This window comes from Didymella exigua, assembly GCF_010094145.1.
Source record: "Didymella exigua CBS 183.55 unplaced genomic scaffold M421scaffold_2, whole genome shotgun sequence".
In the NCBI taxonomy this organism is placed as follows: Eukaryota; Fungi; Ascomycota; class Dothideomycetes; order Pleosporales; family Didymellaceae; genus Didymella; species Didymella exigua.
Window position 1 is genome coordinate 274,709 of NW_022984776.1, and position 21,579 is coordinate 296,287.

The 21,579-nt window shown below is 53.0% G+C and overlaps 9 protein-coding genes across 9 annotated transcripts; 4 read left to right on the plus strand and 5 right to left on the minus strand.

The window, feature by feature from the left end:
• Positions 1-1,150: 1,150 nt before the first annotated feature.
• Positions 1,151-2,301, minus strand: M421DRAFT_415590 (uncharacterized protein). The gene is made up of 2 exons (XM_033590757.1): positions 2,201-2,301; positions 1,151-2,155 (listed from the first exon to the last, which is right to left on the minus strand). Exons 1-2 carry the CDS (start codon positions 2,257-2,259, stop codon positions 1,399-1,401), a joined length of 816 nt encoding a protein of 271 aa, XP_033453486.1. The 5' UTR covers positions 2,260-2,301; the 3' UTR covers positions 1,151-1,398.
• Positions 2,302-4,098: 1,797 nt separating this feature from the next.
• Positions 4,099-5,430, plus strand: M421DRAFT_52831 (thiolase-like protein; the record flags this gene model as incomplete). The annotated part of the gene is made up of 2 exons (XM_033595059.1): positions 4,099-4,229; positions 4,290-5,430. The coding sequence occupies 2 exons, from the start codon at positions 4,099-4,101 to the stop codon at positions 5,428-5,430; spliced, it is 1,272 nt and encodes a 423-aa protein (XP_033453487.1).
• Positions 5,431-6,969: 1,539 nt separating this feature from the next.
• M421DRAFT_192471 (uncharacterized protein) lies at positions 6,970-9,062 on the minus strand. The gene is made up of 4 exons (XM_033588012.1): positions 8,584-9,062; positions 8,343-8,532; positions 8,017-8,293; positions 6,970-7,966 (listed from the first exon to the last, which is right to left on the minus strand). The coding sequence occupies exons 1-4, from the start codon at positions 8,839-8,841 to the stop codon at positions 7,222-7,224; spliced, it is 1,470 nt and encodes a 489-aa protein (XP_033453488.1). The 5' UTR covers positions 8,842-9,062; the 3' UTR covers positions 6,970-7,221.
• A 1,189-nt stretch (positions 9,063-10,251) lies between these two features.
• On the plus strand, positions 10,252-11,464 carry M421DRAFT_415593 (uncharacterized protein). Its single transcript, XM_033590758.1, has 2 exons — positions 10,252-10,637; positions 10,693-11,464. The coding sequence occupies exons 1-2, from the start codon at positions 10,369-10,371 to the stop codon at positions 11,036-11,038; spliced, it is 615 nt and encodes a 204-aa protein (XP_033453489.1). The 5' UTR covers positions 10,252-10,368; the 3' UTR covers positions 11,039-11,464.
• M421DRAFT_192518 (uncharacterized protein) lies at positions 10,986-12,145 on the plus strand. Its single transcript, XM_033588013.1, has 3 exons — positions 10,986-11,337; positions 11,548-12,010; positions 12,058-12,145. Exons 1-2 carry the CDS (start codon positions 11,192-11,194, stop codon positions 11,933-11,935), a joined length of 534 nt encoding a protein of 177 aa, XP_033453490.1. The 5' UTR covers positions 10,986-11,191; the 3' UTR covers positions 11,936-12,010; positions 12,058-12,145.
• A 162-nt stretch (positions 12,146-12,307) lies between these two features.
• On the minus strand, positions 12,308-12,895 carry M421DRAFT_88503 (glycoside hydrolase family 3 protein; the record flags this gene model as incomplete). The annotated part of the gene is made up of 1 exon (XM_033597668.1): positions 12,308-12,895. The coding sequence occupies one exon, from the start codon at positions 12,893-12,895 to the stop codon at positions 12,308-12,310; it is 588 nt and encodes a 195-aa protein (XP_033453491.1).
• Positions 12,896-15,069: 2,174 nt separating this feature from the next.
• M421DRAFT_52311 (general substrate transporter) lies at positions 15,070-16,643 on the minus strand (the record flags this gene model as incomplete). Its single annotated transcript, XM_033595008.1, has 3 exons — positions 15,070-15,405; positions 15,461-16,095; positions 16,145-16,643. The coding sequence occupies 3 exons, from the start codon at positions 16,641-16,643 to the stop codon at positions 15,070-15,072; spliced, it is 1,470 nt and encodes a 489-aa protein (XP_033453492.1).
• A 732-nt stretch (positions 16,644-17,375) lies between these two features.
• M421DRAFT_674 (glycoside hydrolase family 78 protein) lies at positions 17,376-20,138 on the plus strand (the record flags this gene model as incomplete). The annotated part of the gene is made up of 1 exon (XM_033596397.1): positions 17,376-20,138. One exon carries the CDS (start codon positions 17,376-17,378, stop codon positions 20,136-20,138), a length of 2,763 nt encoding a protein of 920 aa, XP_033453493.1.
• Positions 20,139-20,265: 127 nt separating this feature from the next.
• M421DRAFT_39336 (DnaJ-domain-containing protein) lies at positions 20,266-21,429 on the minus strand (the record flags this gene model as incomplete). Its single annotated transcript, XM_033590045.1, has 1 exon — positions 20,266-21,429. A coding segment is annotated over one exon (1,164 nt), but the record flags the coding sequence as incomplete, so codon positions are not given.
• Between the last annotated feature and the right edge of the window lie 150 nt (positions 21,430-21,579).

The following is a 21,579-nucleotide window of genomic DNA, read 5'->3' on the forward strand; positions in this document are numbered from 1 at the left end:
AAGACATCGCAGCCCCTTCGGCAGCTCTCAGCGTTCCACGAACGCCACAGGATGTAGGACACCTTCCTCGAACCGACGCAATTTTGGCCTCTGCTGCTCCAATTAGCAACGACAGCAATTCCAACCAGCTTGATGAGATCCGCAATGCCCGTCTCAGACATTTTGCGTCGAGTCCACTCGCAGCTTCTCAACAGGCTACCCCGAACATAAGAGCTCAACGACCTCCGGCGGCTATTGCTGATTACATCGATCTGACAGAAGACTGAATTTTCATGTCAGGTCGTGTATCGAGCTTGCGGTCTGGTTTCACCGAGCACCAACCCGATGAAAAGTCTTTTCGTAGGCGAGCCGGAGCTCACACTTCCACCAATTGTACATTGGTGAGATTCTTGGGATTCCTCCAAGTTATCAAGAAAGTACTTGCTCTTGTTCAGGCTACTATGCAGATACCACGCCCACGAGGCATTATGGACATGGACCGAAGTCTTCGACAGGACTTGTTAATGGCCCAGTGTCGGCGCTCTCAATCCCGATTCCAGCTATGGTAGCAACCGAATGATGACTTTGCTACGAAGCGCACGGGAAGTCCATCTCGAAAGAAGAAAATTCCATATCCTTCCAAGACCTCCCCTATCATCACGCGTTCATGCCTGACGTCGTTCAGCCTATAGCCACACCGTGTGACCATCATTTCTGCATTCTCTGCATTGGCAAGTGGCTTCAGGAACAATAAATATGTCCAATATGTCGCCAAACGGTGGGCCTGCCAGTCGCCCTGGACGAATCTGAAGAATATCGGTTGCCTACTCAAATCGAAGCCTTTATGCATGTCTACCACGGTTTAGAGTGGCAAGCACCAGATGTAGTGCATTATCTATCGGCTCAAAGCACGCCAGTTGCTCATCGCCCGTGGACAGATGCCAGTAGTCTGGTCGCCTGTGAAGTTGGTATTCAACGTTTCTAGAGTGATGGTTGCGATAGCTAGACGCTTCCACTACAAGTCGATCGGGCAACCGGTGATCTCAGATCTGTCACCACTCAAGTTGCGACCTGACAAGGCTGAGTTCAACGGTTTACACCCTGTTGCAAACGACCTACATTGCTCTGCATGGTGAGACTGGAGATGCCTGAGCTTAGTGATGGCCTCTCAACTGTCATTTGGGATAAATATGTCTACTGCAGTCTCCGTGCCTTCTTCGTCTGGGAAGCCTTTTGCACGCGCGTATGAATGCTCGGTTGCCCGGGCATGGCCGACAATGAGGTATCCCGGACTGTTTGAACGACAGGACCTTATTCCCAGACAATTGGTGTTGCGGTGATCTGGAACTATTGTGCAAATTATCTGGGCCGTGACAGCGTTTGACCATGATACCCAATTCGGTACGTTAGAGTCAACCTTCACTGACAGGCTACTTTCATTGCGAATACACAGTCATTGAGAGATGATAGGGTGCCAATTCTTGCTCCGTCTCTACCGTCCCACCTTCCATCAAATGTTACCTCAACCTTCAGTCCCTTCTTCTTCAACGAATCAACGAGATCGACAGTTCGAAAAATGAAACCGGCAGCATCGTCCAGCAGCTCATCGTATTCTTCGTCGTCGCAAAACCCCTGCGCCAAGTCCGCACGGATCTCGATTGCCGTATGCGGAGAGTGGAGGATAATTAAAGACTCTAAAGCTCCACGACAGATATGTTCTTCTTGATCCATTGCGTTCAGCTCCCGTAACTGAGCATATTTGAAGGGTTGAATCTGAAGCTGCAGCCTTCGGACGTAGTCGGCTGGACGCATGGCGAGACCGAAGGTGTCCGCCTCAAGGAATGGTCGTAGAGTGCTCAGCTCATCATGAATAAACTTGAAGGCACGATTCCTATAGTACGCTTCTAGCAATTCTCTGGCAGCCGCCACCCCGATCCGATTTGGCCCCGATTGCTGTAAGATCGGGTCTTTGACCCAATGGTACGAGTGCGGGCCTGCGGTCTGTCGTACTAGCAGATTCAGTCCTCTTTCGGTTCCGCGGCGGACAATAACTTCATTGTCACAGAATCCTTGCACGTAGAAGGTATGTATGTGGTTACGAAGTTCCCATGGCAGGGACGAGTATCTGCTTAGAGCTGACTGCTCCTGTAGAGACAATGACACATCCACTCTGCCTCTGCTGCGGTTAATGTCAAGCTCTGAATTGCGAGTGCAGACTCACAGGTTTGCAGGCTCCCACTTTTGATGTGCAATTGCATTGTGAGGGTTGCGTTGCTCCATGGTTCACACACAAAATCTTTTATAATAATTCCTAGATTTTCAGGGCGAACATTCGTCAATATAAACCACCGCGCACTGTCTCGGACTTGCGCTTATTCCCAGAGATACTTTGCACAAAGCACGTGAGTACTATGCTGCAATGAAGCTGTATTCGCGAACAGTTTTCGTGGACCGGTCCCGATGGGGTAAATTGGAGGCCGCGGTGTGTAAGACACGGTACGCCACCGCGCAGAAGCCGGGGTGATTGACAAATCGGGTGTGAGATCTGTTCCCCAAGCGTCAATTGATAGGCGATTCCCCACTAACACCCATCCAGCTCACCTATGAGATGATCCGCTGCACTGTACCTGGCACTAGGTGTCAGCTTCAGCCTTGCAGGCCTCAGAGCCGCATCAACACCCTACGACACAGGCACCCGTGATGAGCCATACATCGTTCGCCGCCCCCCATACGCGCGAAATCTTCCATTTTGGGTGTCTGACTCCTGCAAGGCGCAGGAATCTTTAGCATAAGGCGACAACTTATTCCTGGAGGGTGAGGGTGCGATAGATCCACCAATCGCCGAAAGAACGCCTGAGGTGCACTTCAGCTTAGGTAGACGCGAAGTAATTAGGCGCCTACAGGACCTCTATGGCTCAATCCTCAAGTCGGTCGTTCAGGTCGGTCGTTCAGGTCGGTCGATGATGTGGCTCGCAGCTGCATCGCTTAGTCGCTTCTTTTCTCCGCAGATATCTAGATGTGACGATGCATCGATACAACCTCGTTCCAGAATTACGGTCGCATGCACTCCACCGACGTCGATGCATTTCTGGAGCGTGTATCGTAATAGACTCAAAAACCAACACTTGCCAGCGAACGCCCCGGGGGTCTATCATGCAGTGTGGCTGTAGCCGCTGAACGACAATCACGAATATGGCGGTTGGTGCGTTGTGGAGGCTGATGGCATTACCCGGACCTAAATCGGTGTGGTCTGACTGAGACGACAGGATGAATCATCCGCATTTGCGCGTACTGACATTGTCAAAAGCCAGCTGTTTGCTAACAAAGCGACATTACTGGCCACATTTGCTAATCAGCAACAATTGCCTGGAGGCCTTGGCCAAAGGATCTCCTTCCTACAGACACACACCTTCCGGATCACTATTTTCTGATGTTTGTTGAGACCTCTATTGGATGCGCGGTGAACGATGTGATTTTATATATCCGAATAGGCAAAAGCGACGACCGGCTCTTAGCTCCATTCACGTTCATCAGCAACACCCATTCTGCGTTCAAGATCCGAGCTCGTCCGGCTCGGTAACTGTAAAGAGATGGCCGTCTCTAGCTCCTTCGTTATATGCGGCCTCATGAGGCCAACCGCTAGCGTTGTTTGTGCAATCATTGGATAATCCGTTCACTGCCTTCCTTCAACTATTTTTGATAGGTCATCGCCAAGGAGCAAGATGGCCTATTTCTGCGCGGACCGAGTGCCTGTATGAGAGTATGAATCATCCTTCGGCTCTACTGCATTCCTTCAGTCACATTCTCGACGACCTGAGCACGGGTTTTGCCTCTGATGGTAACATCAAGCGAACTGTAGCCTGTAACACTAGGTTTTGAACGGCTTCTCCCCACGCCATGCTCTTATCTTCATCAGGTCAAATCACTCAGCCCCGTCTAGTCGCCATGGCAGTCGCCCAAAAAGCACTTCCCCTAAGCACTACCTAACTGTTGTTCAACTTATATGAGGGTTGACGGCATGCTCTCTGACTGATCACAGCATCACAAGTACACGATAGCCTTTCTTGGTTCATCCATAGAGTCGTCTCATATCCTTCTGTGTTACTTGTTTCCTTCACCATGAATTTCCCCATCAGTAACTCTGTGTATATCACAGGACTGGCACATCAGTACCCAGAGTACTCTCAGACACAAGAGCAATTTGCTGAACTCGTCACGAGATTATTCCCTGAGCACATCTCGTCACCAGGGTAAGTGGACCACAAGTACTCTAAGCACTTTCAAGTCTTCCGTTGCTAATTGACAGTTAGGTTTCGAAGGTTGCTACACGTCAATCAAAATACAAAGATCTCTTCACGCCCAACAATCTCTGACTACTCAACATGGACGAAAGATCATGCAAATCCTCCGACCATCGATGAACTTTCGCGAATCTTTCGCACAACCGGTGTCGACCTCACAGTATCAGCATGCAACAAAGCACTGAAGGAGGCACAACTATCGGCGGCAGATATCACACATGTTGTAGCGGTCACGTGTACCGATCAGGGCAGCCCAGGCTACGACCTCTTTGTCAGCCAGGAGCTGCAGCTACCTGATGATGTACAAAGAACACTGTTACATGGTGTTGGCTGTGCTGGTGGTCTGTCTGCTCTACGAGAAGCCGCGAATCTCGCAGCGTCTGCCTCGTTAAGGGGTCGACCGGCTCGAGTCCTCGTCTTCGCAACCGAGCTATGCAGTCTTTTCTTTAGGGCGGAGCTTCAAGCTGCTTGCAAAGACGATAAGAACCTACACATTGCTCCGGCACTGTTCTCAGATGCATCGGCAGCATTGGTAGTCTGTAACGGTCTCGCAATGAAGGAGGAGCAAAAGCCGATCTTCGAGCTACAAGAGTGGGGCAGTGCACTCATCCCAGGCACAAAGAATCACATGTCCTACTCAGTGAGTCCAAATGGCATGATAGCGACCATCACCAAAGAGGTGCCGAAAGCCACCGTCGGCGCCATAAGCTCCATGTTCGACGAGGTTTGCAATCCGACCGGTGCATCGCTCGATCCAGCAGCATTCGACTGGGCCATTCATCCAGGTGGTCTCGCGATCTTAAAGGGTGCACAACAGGCGATGAGCCTGACCGATGACCACATTCGAGCGTCCCTCGATATATACACAAAATTCGGCAATTCATCGAGTCCGACAGTACTTGTTGTGTTGGACAAGCTGAGGAAGATGGGTACTGGAAGGGATGATATTGTGGCTGCAAGCTTTGGCCCTGGTTTGATGATCGAGATGTTCCGCCTGAGGCGGTGTCGAGATGTCGAGATTCGACAGGCTTTGAGTCTAGGTGTGCTGGCTAAAGCCCACGGACTGGGCATGTCGGTGATTTCGAGGCTTTCCAGGCCAATTAGGAAGTATTCTATGGTTCATAGGATGAGAACCCATAAGGCCGTGTAGCTTGTCTTGGGGACTAGCCGATCCATAGTCTCGTTCATCATTGATTCTAGATCTAAGGGTAAATAGCATTTCGTACGATCCACTCAAGTTGCTGCATAATGTGGTAAAACTATAGTGACACGAACTTGTGTGAATTTTCCTTCACATCCATGTGCCTTCATCTCCCGAATGCTTCTCACCTCACATCTACGGCAGTGTATACGCTCGAGATGTCTCCAATATCGGCGTTAAGTGCTCGCAAATCTCATTTTATGGACATAGTAGATTCAAATGGTTCCCTTGGTCGAATACGTCTGATCACGCCTTGGGAGAGTATGCGCATGTGTCGAAGAGAATTAGCCTCATATAAGCAGCCTAATCAAGGGTTAAGTAAATTCTGTATTTTGCCGCCTTTAGGCTGTAACAGTATGCCACATGTCTGTCATTTCCATACTTGCTCATGTTTGTTCTCCTAGATGTAAAGGCCGGCTTCAATACTTGTACGTTGATAAGATGTAACCACGTGGCTTAGATCACATGATATTTTATTGTAGCAGGTACTGCCCGGTGGGCAAGTGCGCTTACCTCAGAGCTGAGAGCTCCTGTAACAGAACATCACAACACCACAACAGATAGCAATACACTCGTTGATCACAGTCTCCGACCGATACTGCTCACGCAGTTACATAAGACGCGACTCATGTAAGTATCACTACCTCTCATGAACTTGACTGTTCAAATACAGGCTGGCAATCGTCCATGAGACCTTAGATATAGTAGTCCCCAACCAAGTTATAAAAGTCTATCCTAGGGCTGCCATGCGCGGACTTGATCGGTCGCTCGTTTCCGCGCAAGACGAAATATGTTCTTGTGCAGTCAAGGATGTATACATAGTCGCCGGTCTGTATATCCTATGGGCTACGCTGCTCATTCGCAGTCTCTCTGAGAGCAACAAGACGTCGAAAGCGCGTCGCTTGCGTACTGATCGTTGTATGTCATCTTTTCCTTCAAAGAGTGATTCGAGGACTGGGGGATTGTCAATGTGGGGATCGCCTGGTAGGTCAGAGGTATATCGATAGATCCCCCTGTAAATCAGCATGAGAAGACACTCCCAGAGCGCATCTACAACGTGGGAAATCACCACCTCATTGCTGTGCAAGACAAGACGGCAACTTAAGACGTTATGAATGAGATCGGCAACGGAAAGACAAGCCTTCAATTCCGATGTACGATGTTGATCATTAGCGTAAATGCCAGCGCTTCTCTTCGAAACACCCATCTGAAACCTCAACCGTCGAAGAAGAAGTACCGCGCAATCTTCTCAGGCGCGCGTCCTCCACTGGCGCGCGCAGCGCGGACATGGTCAAGTCCTTGCAGAAGATGGGAACGTCGAACTTTGGTGCTCCGCGGATATCATCTCTCAGTCGTTCCATGCGGCTGTGTTCGCAGATCTCGAAGGTGTACGATATAGAGGGTTCGGTGCGGGACACTTAGCAGGGTCATGAAATGGAGTTAGTCTCAAAATTTACAGAGCAGGGAGCCAAAGAGCGAGGCGTAGGTTCAGGTGGTGTTGGAATAGCATTAGGTAGATAAGATATTTTCGCTAATTCAAGAACAGTATGCACAACGACACCTATAGTTACAAGCTTGCAGACATGGTATAGCAAGAAATTCAAACCGCGTGCGATCGTTCCATTGGAGCATCATATACCCGAGTCACATGACTGAATCATTGTCCTCCTTGATGCGCTAAAATGCTGATGGGTACTCAAAAAAAAGCTGATAGGGAAGTTGGTATGCCGTAGCCTACTGTCACCTGAGCACCGAGTTCTTCCGGCCCATGTCGAGGATCTCGGAGGATACGGTACTGTGTGTGCTGAAGCGAACTTCTGTGCCGGGGTGCTGCCTGAAGACCGGCGCAGTGCCGACTGAGGTGTTGGTATGGTGGCGCTGGTGCTTGATGTCTTTGCCTGCAAGACCACCTGTTGGCTTGTAGTTCTTTGGCACAGGAGGCATTTCTGGAACCACGTCGTCATTCACATCCTCCGAGTACGCAGAGCTCTGTGTCATGCGGTACTGTTCCCTAAGCTTCTGCTCCTCCACCCGGGTCGACTGCTGGTTGACCCACGAGTTGATGGTGCGGAAACGAGGTACTGAGGATCGGTTTGTCATGAAGCTATCGCGTCCCAGGGGCTGGTTCATTGTGTCGCGATTGGGATCGTGTGGCGTTTGTGGTGCTTGGGAGTTAGTCCAGCTAAATCTGCTGCTCATACCCCCGAGTCCAGGCCGTTGCGAGATAGATGGTCGGTTTGACATGAACTGCTTGAATGATGGAGGTGCCGGTTGTCGAGGCGCAGTTTGCTGTTCTTGCAAGTACTCACCCTCATCGTCTATGGATCTCGTGTTATGTGTTGATTCGCTGTTCCGCAGGCTTTGGTTTCCCAGGAAAGGCGAAGATGGTGTTGCACTGTTGTCACGCTTGTGAGAGTTCATTCGTGATGGGGGGTCTTCAAGCAAGAACGTCTGCTGAGTCATGTCGGAGGGACCACTGCGGAAGCTATGCGATATTAGTCATGATATACAGAGATAAACGTGATATTGTCGTACCTATCGCTGCGACCCAGAGGCTGCACGCGTGTCTGCGAGGAAAGAGAACCAGATTGAGAGCCCTTAGCCGCCGGCGGAGGAGGGTAGACCGCATCGTTCCTTACAGAGTACCTCTGTTCGACGTTCTCTTTGTTGTCCCAATCGTACTTGCCTGAACCTTGGCCACCGCGGCGCGTGACTTGGTTCTTGCCTTGCCTGACCACGTCTAAGAAGGATAGTCCTCGCCGGCGCATTGTGTAGAATGCCAACACAAGCATCACGACAATGATTGTAGCACCTAACCACAATCAGTAGCCATAAAATATTGCAGAAGACCTCTAACTTACCGATCGAACCAGCAGCAATGAGGAGATGCTCTGTCGTCTGCGATATCCGCCCACTACCACCGCCATCGTACAGAGGCTTTGGAGGAGGAGGCGGAGGCTGCAGCGACACAACAACAGTTTCTGTAGGGTCGTCGTTTGCCAGCGCTCCAACGGAAGCCTGGGCTTGGGGTAGCGTCATGGTGATCAATAGCTACTCTCGTCAGCTTCTGCATGTATATCATGCGTTCCAATTCAATCATACCGGTGGTGGTGTTTCAGTTGATGTTGTGGCAGTCATGGTAGTCGTTCCAGAGTCACCGTTGTCGTCGTCGCTGTCTACCCCGTCATCCGTGGTTGTCGGTTGCTGTCTCTTCGTGTACGACCGTGACAGGATCTGAGTAATGGTGGGTGTCGGTGTCGCATTGAATTCGTCCTGCTGCCCGCCTCCAACCACACCTTCCCTCTCTACCACCACATATTTCACTTTGTCGTTCCACCTGCGATGCTTCGGCGAGTTCATTTTGCGCGATTCACGATAGGGTAGGCCCCTCTCAGTCTTCCTGCCGCTTAATCGCTCCACCAAACAACATCTGCAGGTCGACCAGATGTAGACGGTTGGATCCGGTAAAGAAAATGTATAAGCCCGAGCCTGCTAGGACCGCCACCAGGGTGGTATGAAATGAATGTTGAAGTGAACGAAAGTATGGATGTGGTATTAACAACAACAAGCCCGCCTGCGGAATGAGTGACAGAAGGAAGGCAAGTCAGCGGAGACGCAGCGAAAGGCCAGGCGAACGCTCTGGACGAGACACGTTCATGCGACAGCGCGAGGGGTGCATTTGATAGTGTGCATGAAGGACGCTAGCATTCGGTCCCTTCTGAACCCATGTCGGTTTGAGGGTTGACCCAAGAAGTGAACGAGCCCCTAGTGACAGAATGACATATTTGGCTGCGTCCACGGCTCTAAATGGCAATTTCGAATAACCTGACGGCTCCAAATGGCAATTTCGAATAACTAGAGAGAGCTAATTCGCTGTAAAGGGGTTTTTTGAGCCCTGACCTGAAGCAAACATATTGGGCAGGTCCTGGCAGCTCGTCTTGAAGTTGTCTCAAGTCATGGTGGTCGCGTTTCAACATCTGCATCCCGTACGCTTGGTGGACCATGGCGCAGATCAGACGCGACAGGGGGCATCTTGAGACCCCTGAAAGCTATGCCGTGATTGGGCTCCACACGAGGTCGTTCGAGCTGTCGTGATGTTGCATATCTCACCAACAGTTCCCCGCATAAGATGTATCTCATTGCAAGCGCGCCTCAGAGAAATACTTTGTTATGCAGGTTGTTGAGTCGGCGCAACCTCGTTTACGAGTGTGGCTGCGGTCTACGAGTGTGGCTGCGTCACACTCGTAAACGAAGATTCGAGGCTCGGCTCCACTAAGCCTCCGCGCTAGATACCTACTTGTGGCGACGCATCTCGGCCGACGCGCAGCGCAGACATTGCGCAAGAGTCGCAAGCGTTCTGTAGACAACAATTTGAGGAGGAGGAGCAGGAGGAGGAGGAGTCGATGTTCACGGGCAACTGAGGGTCCCGCGAAGGATGTCGGTGTCAGCAGCGGTCTCGCATGTCTCTGAGCCCGGCCGAAGGAAGGAGACTAGGGAACGCGCAAGCGAGCGCTGAGCAGTTCGGATCGTGCGGCTGTGCCTGTGCTTGGCCATGTTATGACCGGACAGGCCGTCAGAACCGGACGAGCTGATGTTCTTTGCTATGAGTGGCTTAGGGCTGAGTAGGACTCGAAGATTCGTTGGCTGCTCAGCCCCTCATGTGGGAACGGGTTTGTGAAGTCATCAGAGCGGATCGGAGTGGCGTTAGTAAGAAGCTGAGCTTATTGAATAAAGGCGATTGATGTTCCTGTTCATTCGTTCTTGCTTCCACTCAAATCACGACTTACGTCGACCACCCGCATCTCCAGCTACCCCGCTTCACAAGCCACACAACTTTAAGACAACATCTTTCGACCTACAAGTTCCTAGTTCCTGAAACACATCAACATGTCTGGCTACGATCAATACAACCAGGGTTACGGCCAGCAGCAGCAGTATCCGCCTCAAGGCCACAGCCCGTACCCTCAGCAAGGTGGCTATGACCAGGGAAGCTATCAGCAGCAAGGTTACCAGCAACCTCAGCAGCAGTACGGCCAGCAGGGTTATGGCGAACAGCAAGGTTACAACGCGCAGTACGGTCCTCCTGCACAGGGTGGCTTCCAGCATGGTCAGCAGCAAGTAGGTCCGCACGGTGACTACAATCAGCAACAGCAAGGGTAAGCATAACGGAAATCATTGTTTCAAGATGACAGGATCTAACACCATTATCAGACAATATGGCCAGCACCAAGAGGGAGGCTACCCCGGCTCGCAACCTCAGAACCAGTTCCCCCAGCAGGGTCCGTACGGCCAAGATCAGTACCCACAGGGCCAGAACCCTCACAGTCAGCCGGGACAGCAGCAGTACGGCTCCAGTGACCCAGCTATGCAGCAAGAGGGAGACCGAGGCCTGATGGGTGCTCTCGGTGGCGGCGCTGCCGGGTACTTTGGTGGTAACAAGATGGGCGGCCACGGCATTCTCGGTGCCATAGCAGGTGCCGTGCTCGGCAGCAAGACCGAAGACCACTTCAAGAAGCCCAAGCAGAATGATCAGTACGGCGGATACAATGGCCACTGAGTGATGCTGCCGGTTTTCAATTGTTTGCTTCTCGGGGTTTCAGCATGTCAACATCTCGGCGTCTTGGAGACCTCACAATGTGTATGGATATGACCATCACGACTTTCGCATAACGATCTGGGAGAGGTTATTGCTACACGGCGTTTAGAATAAATGACAGCCACGATTGATCCCCCACAACAAAAGTTGCCCTCAGCCTCACTATATCGCATACAAATGAGCCACTTCATAATACACATATCGCACGGTCAGCATCGAAACGACTTACCGTCACCAACGAAACAGACGTTCTTGCAAGGGTATGCTATCGTGTTCATTGGAGGAGGGGAGAATATTTATGGGAATTGTCATTCGCGGCGTCTGAAACATACCGCGTTTGGCTGCGCTCCAAGAAAGCTCTAACTTTGCTCCAATTTCTCAGGAGCGATCATCAACTTGAATGTCGGCTCTTGAGTCATGCTGCCGTGTGATCTTGACTAAACATGTTCTTCGCTAACCATCAGCTGCAGGTACCCGCACTACGATCGACTGACCATGACGCCGCGCCCATTGTTGCCATCTCAGGTGACAATCGAAACCGTCTCGTGCAGCGCAAAAACTGCCACCGAAGCTCACGTTAGTCACATGCTCCCCATCGTGGTTAACCCGCTGAGCCGTTTATTGTGCCGCCCTCACCATCACCACCAAACACAACAACTTTGTTTCGATAACAACGCACAATCCCTGTCAAAATCGAACTACGGTGTTGTCCTATCGCCGAATGAAGAGTGGCAAGCGAAGTACAACCATGTACGAACTTTAAGGACATGTCAACACGTCAATCTACCTGACGTGGCGAACGGAGGCGAACGTGACAGGTACCTCATGTCGAAACAGCGGTTCTCAATCCACCAATGACCTCCACAAGTCAGTGGTGAGAGCGCGGAAACAAGACACGGATAAGACTTTTTTCTTTTAGGCGGTCTCAAACGCGCAGGTGAAGCGACGCCATCGCCTCAAACGTTGCTGACGACTACAAGACACAGCGCGCGTTATTCACGGGAAAACCCACTACTGGGGCTATGCCACTGCCGCCGCCAGAGCCGATTGAAAGGCGTACGTGTCGCCTAGGTAGTTGCCTGAAGACAACCAGGACAATGACGCTTGAGCACAGCAGCCCACAAATAAATTACCAAAATTAGCAATGGTTGTGCGTCAAAGCCCAGATTTGCTATCTTGATGCCGAAGGCTGCGACCTGTGTAACAATCCTGGGCGGTAGAGTGTTGCACTCATTCTTGAGAAGATGGTAGACTCGCTAGCCGCCTTGCGGATAAAGGCACGGCTCGAGGGCTTGCGTATGATCTTAGCCCCAACCTCTCCGACTTTAGAATACTCTTCCTGTGGTATATTGAGGTTGAGCTGTGTTGTGACGATGCGGAGAGCGTGCTCCTTGATGATGTCTTCTGAGGAAGCGCAGTGTTGTAGCTGGGTATGCCCCTCGTTCTATTTACCGGCGCTCTTGCACCCGGGACAACACAATCTTTGAAGCAAAGTTCGCCCTTCAACACTGTGTTCTGGATGTGGTCATTCCTGCAGCCGATTGTGCTATTGACTCGTCTCATGACACAAACAATGGAGCCCATGCCTTCTTTGACAGCAATAAACCATGACCGCAGGTAGAAATCGTGCAGTGTATGATCTTCCATGGTGCTCGACGTACGATTCTCAGCGCTTCCAGATGCCGTGCTGTTGGTCTCTTGTTCTTTCGCAAGGCAAAGTCCTGGTTGAAAAGCTGCTGCATTGGAGATCAAGTTCGTGCCTAGGTAGCGCTTGCCGCTGCAGGATATCTCTGACACCAGCGCCGAACATCTTGCCATTGAGTCAAGAATGGGAGCTTCTGTCTTCGGAGACACTCCTTCCCAGCGGTCCTGTTGTAGGACCGAGCATCATCGCGACGCCTTTGTCGCGGAACCCCAAGGTCATAGCTCCGTGCTATGCTTTGACAAGGGATATGTTCCACGAGGCAGCAAGCATATATGGTGTGAACCAAACTGATACGCCAAGAGGACCTATGGGAACAATCAGTACAGTGTGTGGTGATAACACGCCTCCGGCCTACCATCGGTGACAGTGAACGGTAGGTATCTTGGTGCGACACCCTCGCGGACTATGTTGCTCGCAAGCTCCCGAGTAGTCCAAGGAGCGATCAAATTCTCTGCAGCTTTGCAGGCAGCATCCCAATGACAATATGGCTGCTGGGCAAGCGCTGAAGAAAATAGTACAAGGGCAGCAACGATGGCGCTATATACAGAAGCAGTGCGTGAGAACATAGCTGCAAGTACTTCTGGGTCCGATACCATAGAACATCACTCACAAGCTGCGACTGCCTTCTCCAGATATCATTTTGGTCATCGTTTGCCTTTCATCCTTTTCCACTGTTTACCTCCGGGGTGGCTTCCAAGATAGCCGTCGCCATCTGTACTTTGATTTACCAGGCAATCATTGCGCTGAATGTAGACTCTCAACGTCTCGATTGTCGTGATACCGTATTGGGCGCAATATTCCGATATCTTGTATCCCCACACACCGCAAGGCTCTCTGCGCTGAAGGAAGCGGGCCAGGATTGACTACAGGTCAGTCAGTCAGATCTCCCTCAGCACGAGTCTGGCTTCTCGAAATTGGTGCTCCTCAACCCGAAGTGGTGGTTAAAGCTGCTGGAGTGCGTCGCTTGATCATAGACCTAATTCTGTATGAGGTTGGTAAGCTGATATTGAATCCTCAACGGCATATATTTGCGCTTGCTCATATATCGGCAAGTAAATAGTTAGTCGTACCGAAAGCCCTCGATGGACCTGCAAGAGCTAAGCCGAACATAGGGCGATCAGAACCCGCTCTATATTACACCGCGCAACGAGAACAACTGGACGAAGGTACAGGGGGTGACCACGTTGGCTCGTATATATCTAGGTCCCAACGTGTTTGTAGCAAGTAGGAGTTACTCCTGACGCTGAGCGGTGGGCTCACACTTCTGGTAGCTGTATAATGGTATTCGGGCTGTTCGAATCGAGCTGGCCACGCCCTCTAGGCTGATGGCGCGTAGCATAGTCGTTCAACATGTACTCCGTAGTGATCTGTTTGTCTTGGGAGCACACTATACTGCGGTGGCATACACATCAGACACTTTCAACGTTTGCCACAATTTGCTCTGACACCTGAGTCACTGGCAGCAACCTGGTTTATCATGGCATGAATCTGTCTGATGACAGCCGTCTTGAAACTTTAAACTCTGCGCAAATTTTCTGCTCTCGTCGCGCGTTATTTGCAGCAAAACTGCCAACAGACCTCTAAATGCCTGCGTTAACCGCTCGTGATGGTGCCGCACCGTGGCGCTTCGCAAGCTCCAGGTTTTCATCAGATCTGGACATGGGTCTGAATGGCGATAGGACCCAAACTGAAGGACTCGTAGACTAAAAACTTGGAGCGCATGCCGGGCCGTAATTTCGTCGTAATGTTGCCGGCTGCAAGTGATTGTACATGTCAAAGTACGATCGGGTGGCGCGTTCCGCTTCGTTATGCAATTCGCTCTGCAAGTTCTCCCTATTCACGGCTTGTTTCCCGCAAGCGAACGCAACCAAGGTATTAGTCTTGCCGCCAAGTGCTTGCTCCTCGTCTATTCGTCATCGATCTGCATCAGCTGGGTCGCGAACTCCAAGGGATGGCTTCAAGGGCCATCTTCGGGACTTGCCGAGTATGCATCACGATTCACACTTACCTACCTAGGTATGTGATGTAAGTAAGAAGTGCCGAATGCGACACACACGGCGAAGTCGCAGATTGGAGCGACAACAGGAAAAAAGTGGAATGTTTCAGTAGAGCCGGCAACGATTGAATTAGCCTTCTAGCAAAGCTACACGATATTTGTGAGTTTGATGCTACGAACAATTGTTGATTCGTTCAATCACCACGACGCCAACTACAGATCACATACACGGCTCTGAATTCCCCGTTCATACACCTCATCGAGGTATACGACTACGTCGCTGTAGCTGCCTCATGCTCCAACAAGCGACTCGTCTCGTATCTCAGTGTGCAGCTTCTCATCCTTCTCCATGGCCGCGGCTGCCGCAGCAGGATCTTGCATGGCGTGGGGTACAAGCTGGTCGCCGAAGAGCTCGTCCATCTGCTCGAGGGTCTTGCCCTTGGTCTCGGGGAAGAAGAACCAGTAGCAGAAGAATGCGATGACGTTGAAGACAAAGAAGACGTAGAAGTACTTGAACTCGATCGTGCTAAGCGCCTGAGGGGAGAATTGGGCGAAGATCAAGTTGACGACCCAGTTCGTGAAGGTTGTGATAGCGTTACCGAGCGCGCGGACTTCGACAGGGAAGATCTGAATCAGTGTATTAGCAGACATTTCTAGTGTGACTGAGTGCGTTGCTGCTTACCTCGGCGGGGTACACCCAAGAAATGATACCGAGTGGTGTGTAGAAGAACGAGAATGCAAAGTTCATGGCGACCATACTACGCAATTGCGCACCATTGCTGGGGTTGAAGTATTGTCCCTGTACAGCGTTGACAAGGAGAGCTGCAGCAAGACCAGCAGCAGAAATGAGCAGAGGCTTGATGCGACCGAATTTGTCCAAGATGGCAAGACCGATTGTACACCAGACGATGGACAGAGCTCCGCTAATGCCAATGATCAGAAGAGACTCGCGAGTCGAGATACCAAGGATGTTATAGATGCGAGGGCCGTAGTAGTTAATGACATTGATGCCTGAAAGAGGGCCGAAGGCCTGGACTCCACATCCGAGCAACAGCCTCTTGCGCCATGAAGGTTTGGTAAGGATTGAGAATACGGTGATGTTACCAAGGGCCCTGTCGGCCGCAATAACGTCGCGGATCTCCCGGTACTCGAGGTCGATAACCTCGGAATCGTAGCCGCTGCGGAGTTTCTGGAGCGAAGCCATGGCCTCCTCATGACGGTCCCTTTCCATCAGCCAGCGTGGCGACTCCTGGAGGAAGAAGATACCAGAAACAAGGATGAGACCTGGGAAGCACTGGAATGCAAGCGGAAAGCGCCCTGATGAAAGTCAGTTCGCGATCGTTGATGTGAGCTTGGAGCAACTTACAAGAGAATTGTGTGTTGTTGAAGGAACAGCCATAGCCGAGCCACTGAGCAACGAAGAAACCCCAACTCAGCATCCACTGTAGGAGGCCGGAGAGCACACCGCGGGATCTGGCTTCCGACAGCTCTGCGGCGTAGAGGGGAATGGTGGACGTGAGTTGACCGACTGCAACACCACCGATGAAGCGACCGACGATGAGCATAGCCATGTTGACTGCGCCAGCCTGGAGAGCGCTGCCGAAGACCGACACGAGCGCTCCGACCATAATGGTCAAGCGACGACCCAGCTTGTGCGCGAAAAGCATGTTGAAGATGGTGCCAGCAATAGCTCCGCCTTGAAAGGCGGAGACGATGCCACCGGTTGTGGTGTCATTGGGATTGGCGAAGTACTCTTTGAATGTATCGAGAGCGATGGTGGAGGTGATGATACCAGAATCATAACCAAACAAGAAGCCACCAGTAGCCAGAAAGACCGCAGAGAAGACGGTAGTGGCGAGACCCATCTTGTTTGCGTAGAGAAAAAGCTGGCGGTGCTCTTGTCGGCAACAGACACCGTTCAGGTTTATATACCGCACCACCACCGCAGCGAATCATCAGGACCTAACTCTCTACCCCGGACTGAGTCACGCCGACCGACTGGGCTTGTGCACGTGGAGCAACATCTGCTTCCGATCCCTCGGGGCACCATCTCTGAATAACAGGTAGCGGATTATACATGACCGACTGATGAAGACGGCCAGACTGATCGTTGCATGGCCAGAGAACGTGGGTCAACATTTGCGGTTAGATCATGCGAATTTAATTCGCCGCAGTGGAGACCGTCACCGCCCGTTCTCTAGACTCCAGCATCCTTCCCCGCACAGAGTCAGACTCTAGTCAGGGAGAACTTCGGCAAGCCTTCGCTTTGTCGTGTTCGGTGCAGGTCGCCCCGGACCAAGCTGCGGCTCTCCGTGGTGCGGCGGCAGTCGTACACGCTAAGAAGATGCTTTCTATCATCTAATATCCACATCGTCGACTGCCGAACCCCAGCAGACCCACCTTGTCGGCAGCAGATCTAGTTTTAGCAATCCAGCCTGCTCGGGTCGGCTCACTGAACTGCAAAGCACGATACAGCTTGCGATGGGTTACTAGTGCGCAATCCCGACAAGCCTCAGTATCTTGCCATCGTCGAGATCGAACTTGTCCACTTACCACACCGATTGGATATTCGTTGGATTCAGTCCTGCACAAGCATCATGGCGTTCCAGATCACGCGTTGTGGCATTCACGCCTTCCACGAGACCCTTGGGATCGACACCGACAAGATACGCGTCTTTTGGGTCTTGCAATCAGACTTTGCCGATGCTCGGCAAACAGCATACCGTGTTGAGATATCGGCAACGAAATCTTTCGACGCCATCTGCTGGGATTCTTGCAAAGTAGAGGGAAACCAACAGCGTAACGTCCTTTGCGCACCAGATGGCGGCTTCCAATCAGCATCCTTCCACTACTGGAGAGTGACTGTCTGGGACCAAGATGGCAACACATCACAAGGCGCCACCAATGAGTTCTTCACCGCATATCCAAGGTCGAGTGGCTTGCTCCCTCCCTACAGCATGAACCAAACCTACATGCCTCACACCAGCCTGATCTTCCGGACCTGGTTCGAAGATGAGGCCAATCGATGGAAAGGAGTATGGATCGGCGACAATGGTGATAAGCCCATCTACGTGCGCAAGGCAATCCATCTAGACCGACAGCCGTCTCGTGCCATCGTGCTCGCCAGTGGCCTGGGCCACTTCAATTTCGTCTGTAATGGCGACCCCTCGGCGGCAAATGGCCACAAGCTCGATCCCGGTTGGACCAATTACCACCGCACGGTCCAGTTCACTGCTTACGACGTTTCGGGCATCCTGAAGCAGGGTGAGAACGTGCTCGGTGCTCACATTGGCAACGGCTTCTATGCTGGCGATCAAGGAGATGATCGCTTCTTCTGGCCTTGTTACGAAGACAACACCTATGTCCGATATGGCAATGAGCTGTGCTTCTTCGCTGAGCTGCACCTCTTCTACGAAGACGGCAGTCGCGAGACCATTACTACTGGCCCTGACTGGAGCCTACGCAAGAGCGCAACGACACTTGCGAACATCTACTCATCCGAGACCAAGGACCTTCGTGCTTATCCACACGGCTGGGATGCACCAGGATTCCAGGAAGATGTGCAATGGAAGAAGGCCACGCCAGTCACAGGCCCAAGGGGCAAGCTGAAGTACCAGAACCAGCCCCCGGTGGTTCTGCACGAGACGTACACGCCCAAGACACAGAAGACACTTGAGCCCGGTGTTGTCGCCTTCGACTTCGGTCAGAACATGACCACCATGGTTAAGGTGCAAGTTTCAGGCCCTGCGGGCTCTGAGGTCATCGTGCGCTTCTCGGAGACGATTGGCGAGGATGGCAAAGTCCTCATGCCAGACCCTCTGTTCAAAGCCTTCGAGACTGATGTGTTCTGCAAATTCACGCTCGCGGGCACCGGCGTCGAGACCTGGGAGCCCGACTTCTGCTTCACAGCCGCACGCTACATCCAGATTGAGGGTGCAGCCATCGAGTCGGATAATCCCAACGGCCTACCAACAATCATATCTCTCGAGAGCCGCCACATCTCCTCTGCCGCCCGTCGGCTAGGCACCATGACAACAGACAAAGAGGACTGCAACCAGCTGCTCAGCATGTGCTACTGGTCCTTTGTCTCCAACCTCTTCAGCTACCACACCGATTGCCCGCAGATCGAGAAGTTTGGCTGGCTCGAAGTAACCCACCTGCTTGCGCCTGCAACGCAGTACATCCGGGACATGGAGTCGCTGTACAGCAAGATCCTCTCCGACATTGTCGACGCGCAGGAGCCCAACGGGCTGTGCCCGACCATGGCGCCCGAAATCCGCTACATGTGCGGGCCACTGCACGACACCATCACCTGGGGCGGCGCCGTTGCGCTGCTGCCGGAGATCCTGCGATTCTACTACGGCACCACGCACGTCTACGAGAAGCTCTTCGAGCCCTGCGTGCGCTACATGGAGTACATTGCCACGCAGGAGCGAGACGGCGGGCTGATCGAGCACGGCCTGGGCGACTGGGGGCGCGACATTGCGTTCGGGAACAACCAGGCCAACATTGAGACGGCGATCTACTACCGTTGCCTACGCAACATCCAGGGCATGGCGGCCGAGCTGGGCAAGCCGGAGCAAGAAGCGCGCTTCAAAGCCTGGGCCGAGCGCATCTACGACGCGTACAACGCACACCTGCTCGTCGCAGACAAGCAGAAATACCCCTACGCCTTCTACACGTCCCGCGACGAGCCGGGCGTACAGGACAGGAACATGGTCGCGCAAGCCTTTGCCCTGCAATTCCATCTCGTGCCCAGCGCGCACATTCCCGACGTCCAGCGCGCCTTCCTCGCCAGCTGCACCGACTCGGGGCACCGCATCCAGGCCGGCGAGATCGGGCTCAAGTACCTGTGGAACACGCTCGCAGACGTGGACCGCCCGGACATCGTGCTCGACATGGCGCGCCAGCAGGAGCACCCGAGCTACATGCGGTTCCTCCGCCGCGGCGAGACGACGCTCAACGAGTTCTGGCAGGACGCGTGTCGCTCCAAGTGCCACGACATGCTGGGCACCATCTACGAGTGGTTCTACGAGGCGGTGCTGGGCGTCAAGTGCGAGGCGGTGGCGTATCGGACGTGGACTGTGCGGCCGCCGCTGAAGTCGGAGTTTGGGCACGTCAGGGGCGATGTCGAGTGTCCGTATGGCAGGATCGAGGTCGAGTATTGGAGGGATGAGCCGAGTGGGGGGGTCAGGATGAAGATCTCGGTGCCGACGAGTACGGTTGGGTATTTGTTGCTGCCGGGCGATGAGAGCGAGGCCGACGTTACTCGGCAGCAGAAGGAGCCGAGCACTATTGTGGAGAAGGGCAAGAGGATCGCTCTGAAGCCCGGGCGGTATGATCTAGTGCTGAGGCCATGAGATAGCCTCACTCCGCATCATCAGAGAGCTGTCTTTGTAGATATCGTCTATCGACATGGTGTGGGTATCATCGCTAAAGTCAAGGTCCTATGCTGCAGTATCACACCGACATGTACTCGGCAGCCTCCTGTGCCGCCTCGGCAGCCTCCCTCGTCCGAATCTGCTCCTCCAGTCTCTTTTTCTCTGCGTTCTTGAGCCGCATCATGGTCACCTCTTCCAGACTAGGTGTTTTGGGACTGAATGAGAACTTGGGCGTGCCGAGCGGAGTCGCTCCGGCCCCGGCACCGAGACTGGACCCGAAAGATGCCTTGAACGACTTGGCTGCTGGCGTCGCGGGTGCTGCTGGCGTCGTGGGTGCTGATGGCGTCGTGGGCGATTCGGCGGTGGAGGTGGATGCGCCAGTGGAGGTGGATGCGCCAGTGCCGTTGGCGACGGAGGATAGATCTGGTTCGCCGTTCGCCCAGGCTACGAGGTCAAGCGCTGGGTGATCTGCCTTTGCGTCTGAGACGGCGGCGTGCGCGTGGTCGAGGCGTGCGTAGACGACAAACACTATAGCCACGAGCTTCCTGTGCTTCTCGCCCTCAAGCTTGAGCTTCTTATCCTTGGCCATGATGATGCTGTCAATCTTGCCATACTTCCCAAACATGTTCCTCACCGCATCCTTGTCCCACGTCGTCGTCTCGCCGTCACGATGAAACCGTATCTTGACCGTGCGATCCAGCTCAGCAGACTCCCCCGGCCTTGGCGCCTGTCGCTCAGGGCTCTTGACCGGCTCCGCAGGCGCCGAATTCGCAGCCTCTTCATGCATCCTCGCCCTATCCTTCCTGTCCTGCGCCTCCTTCCTCCGCCTCTTCCCATCCTCGGCCAGACGCTGAATCTCCTGCTCCCTGCGCTCGGCCTCGGTCAAGTCCGCGGCGCGCTTCCTCTTCGCGCTCGCGCCGAAATGGGCGCTCTCGCGCTCCCTCCGCTCGAGCTCCTCCTTCATCTTCCGCCTATTCCCGCTGAGCAGCTCATCCTGGAACGCTTTCTCACGTCGCCGTGTGCGCGCGCGGTCGTACTCGCCCTTGAGTTTGGGGTCGATCAGGATGTCGCGCGCCCAGCCGAGGGCGATGAAGCGGTCGGCGGCATCTTTGTTGTCAGGGTTTTTGTCGGGGTGGTACCGGATCGAGGCTTTGCGGTAGGCGCGCTTGATGACTGATTCTTCGGCGTCAAAGGGCACGGCGAGGAGTGTGTAGTAGTCTTCTGTTGTGGAGCGCGCGAGCTCTTCGAGGTCGTTGTGGTTGTCGCCCATGGCGGCGGCGGCGTGGTTGTTCGCTATGCGTGGATGATGGCCACGACGGTGCGATTCAGATCAAATACTCGAGAGGCAGTAGGCGCCTCACGTGCTGTCAGGTACAGGGTACAGGGTACAAGGTGTGGAGTGCAGTCACCACGTGCAAAG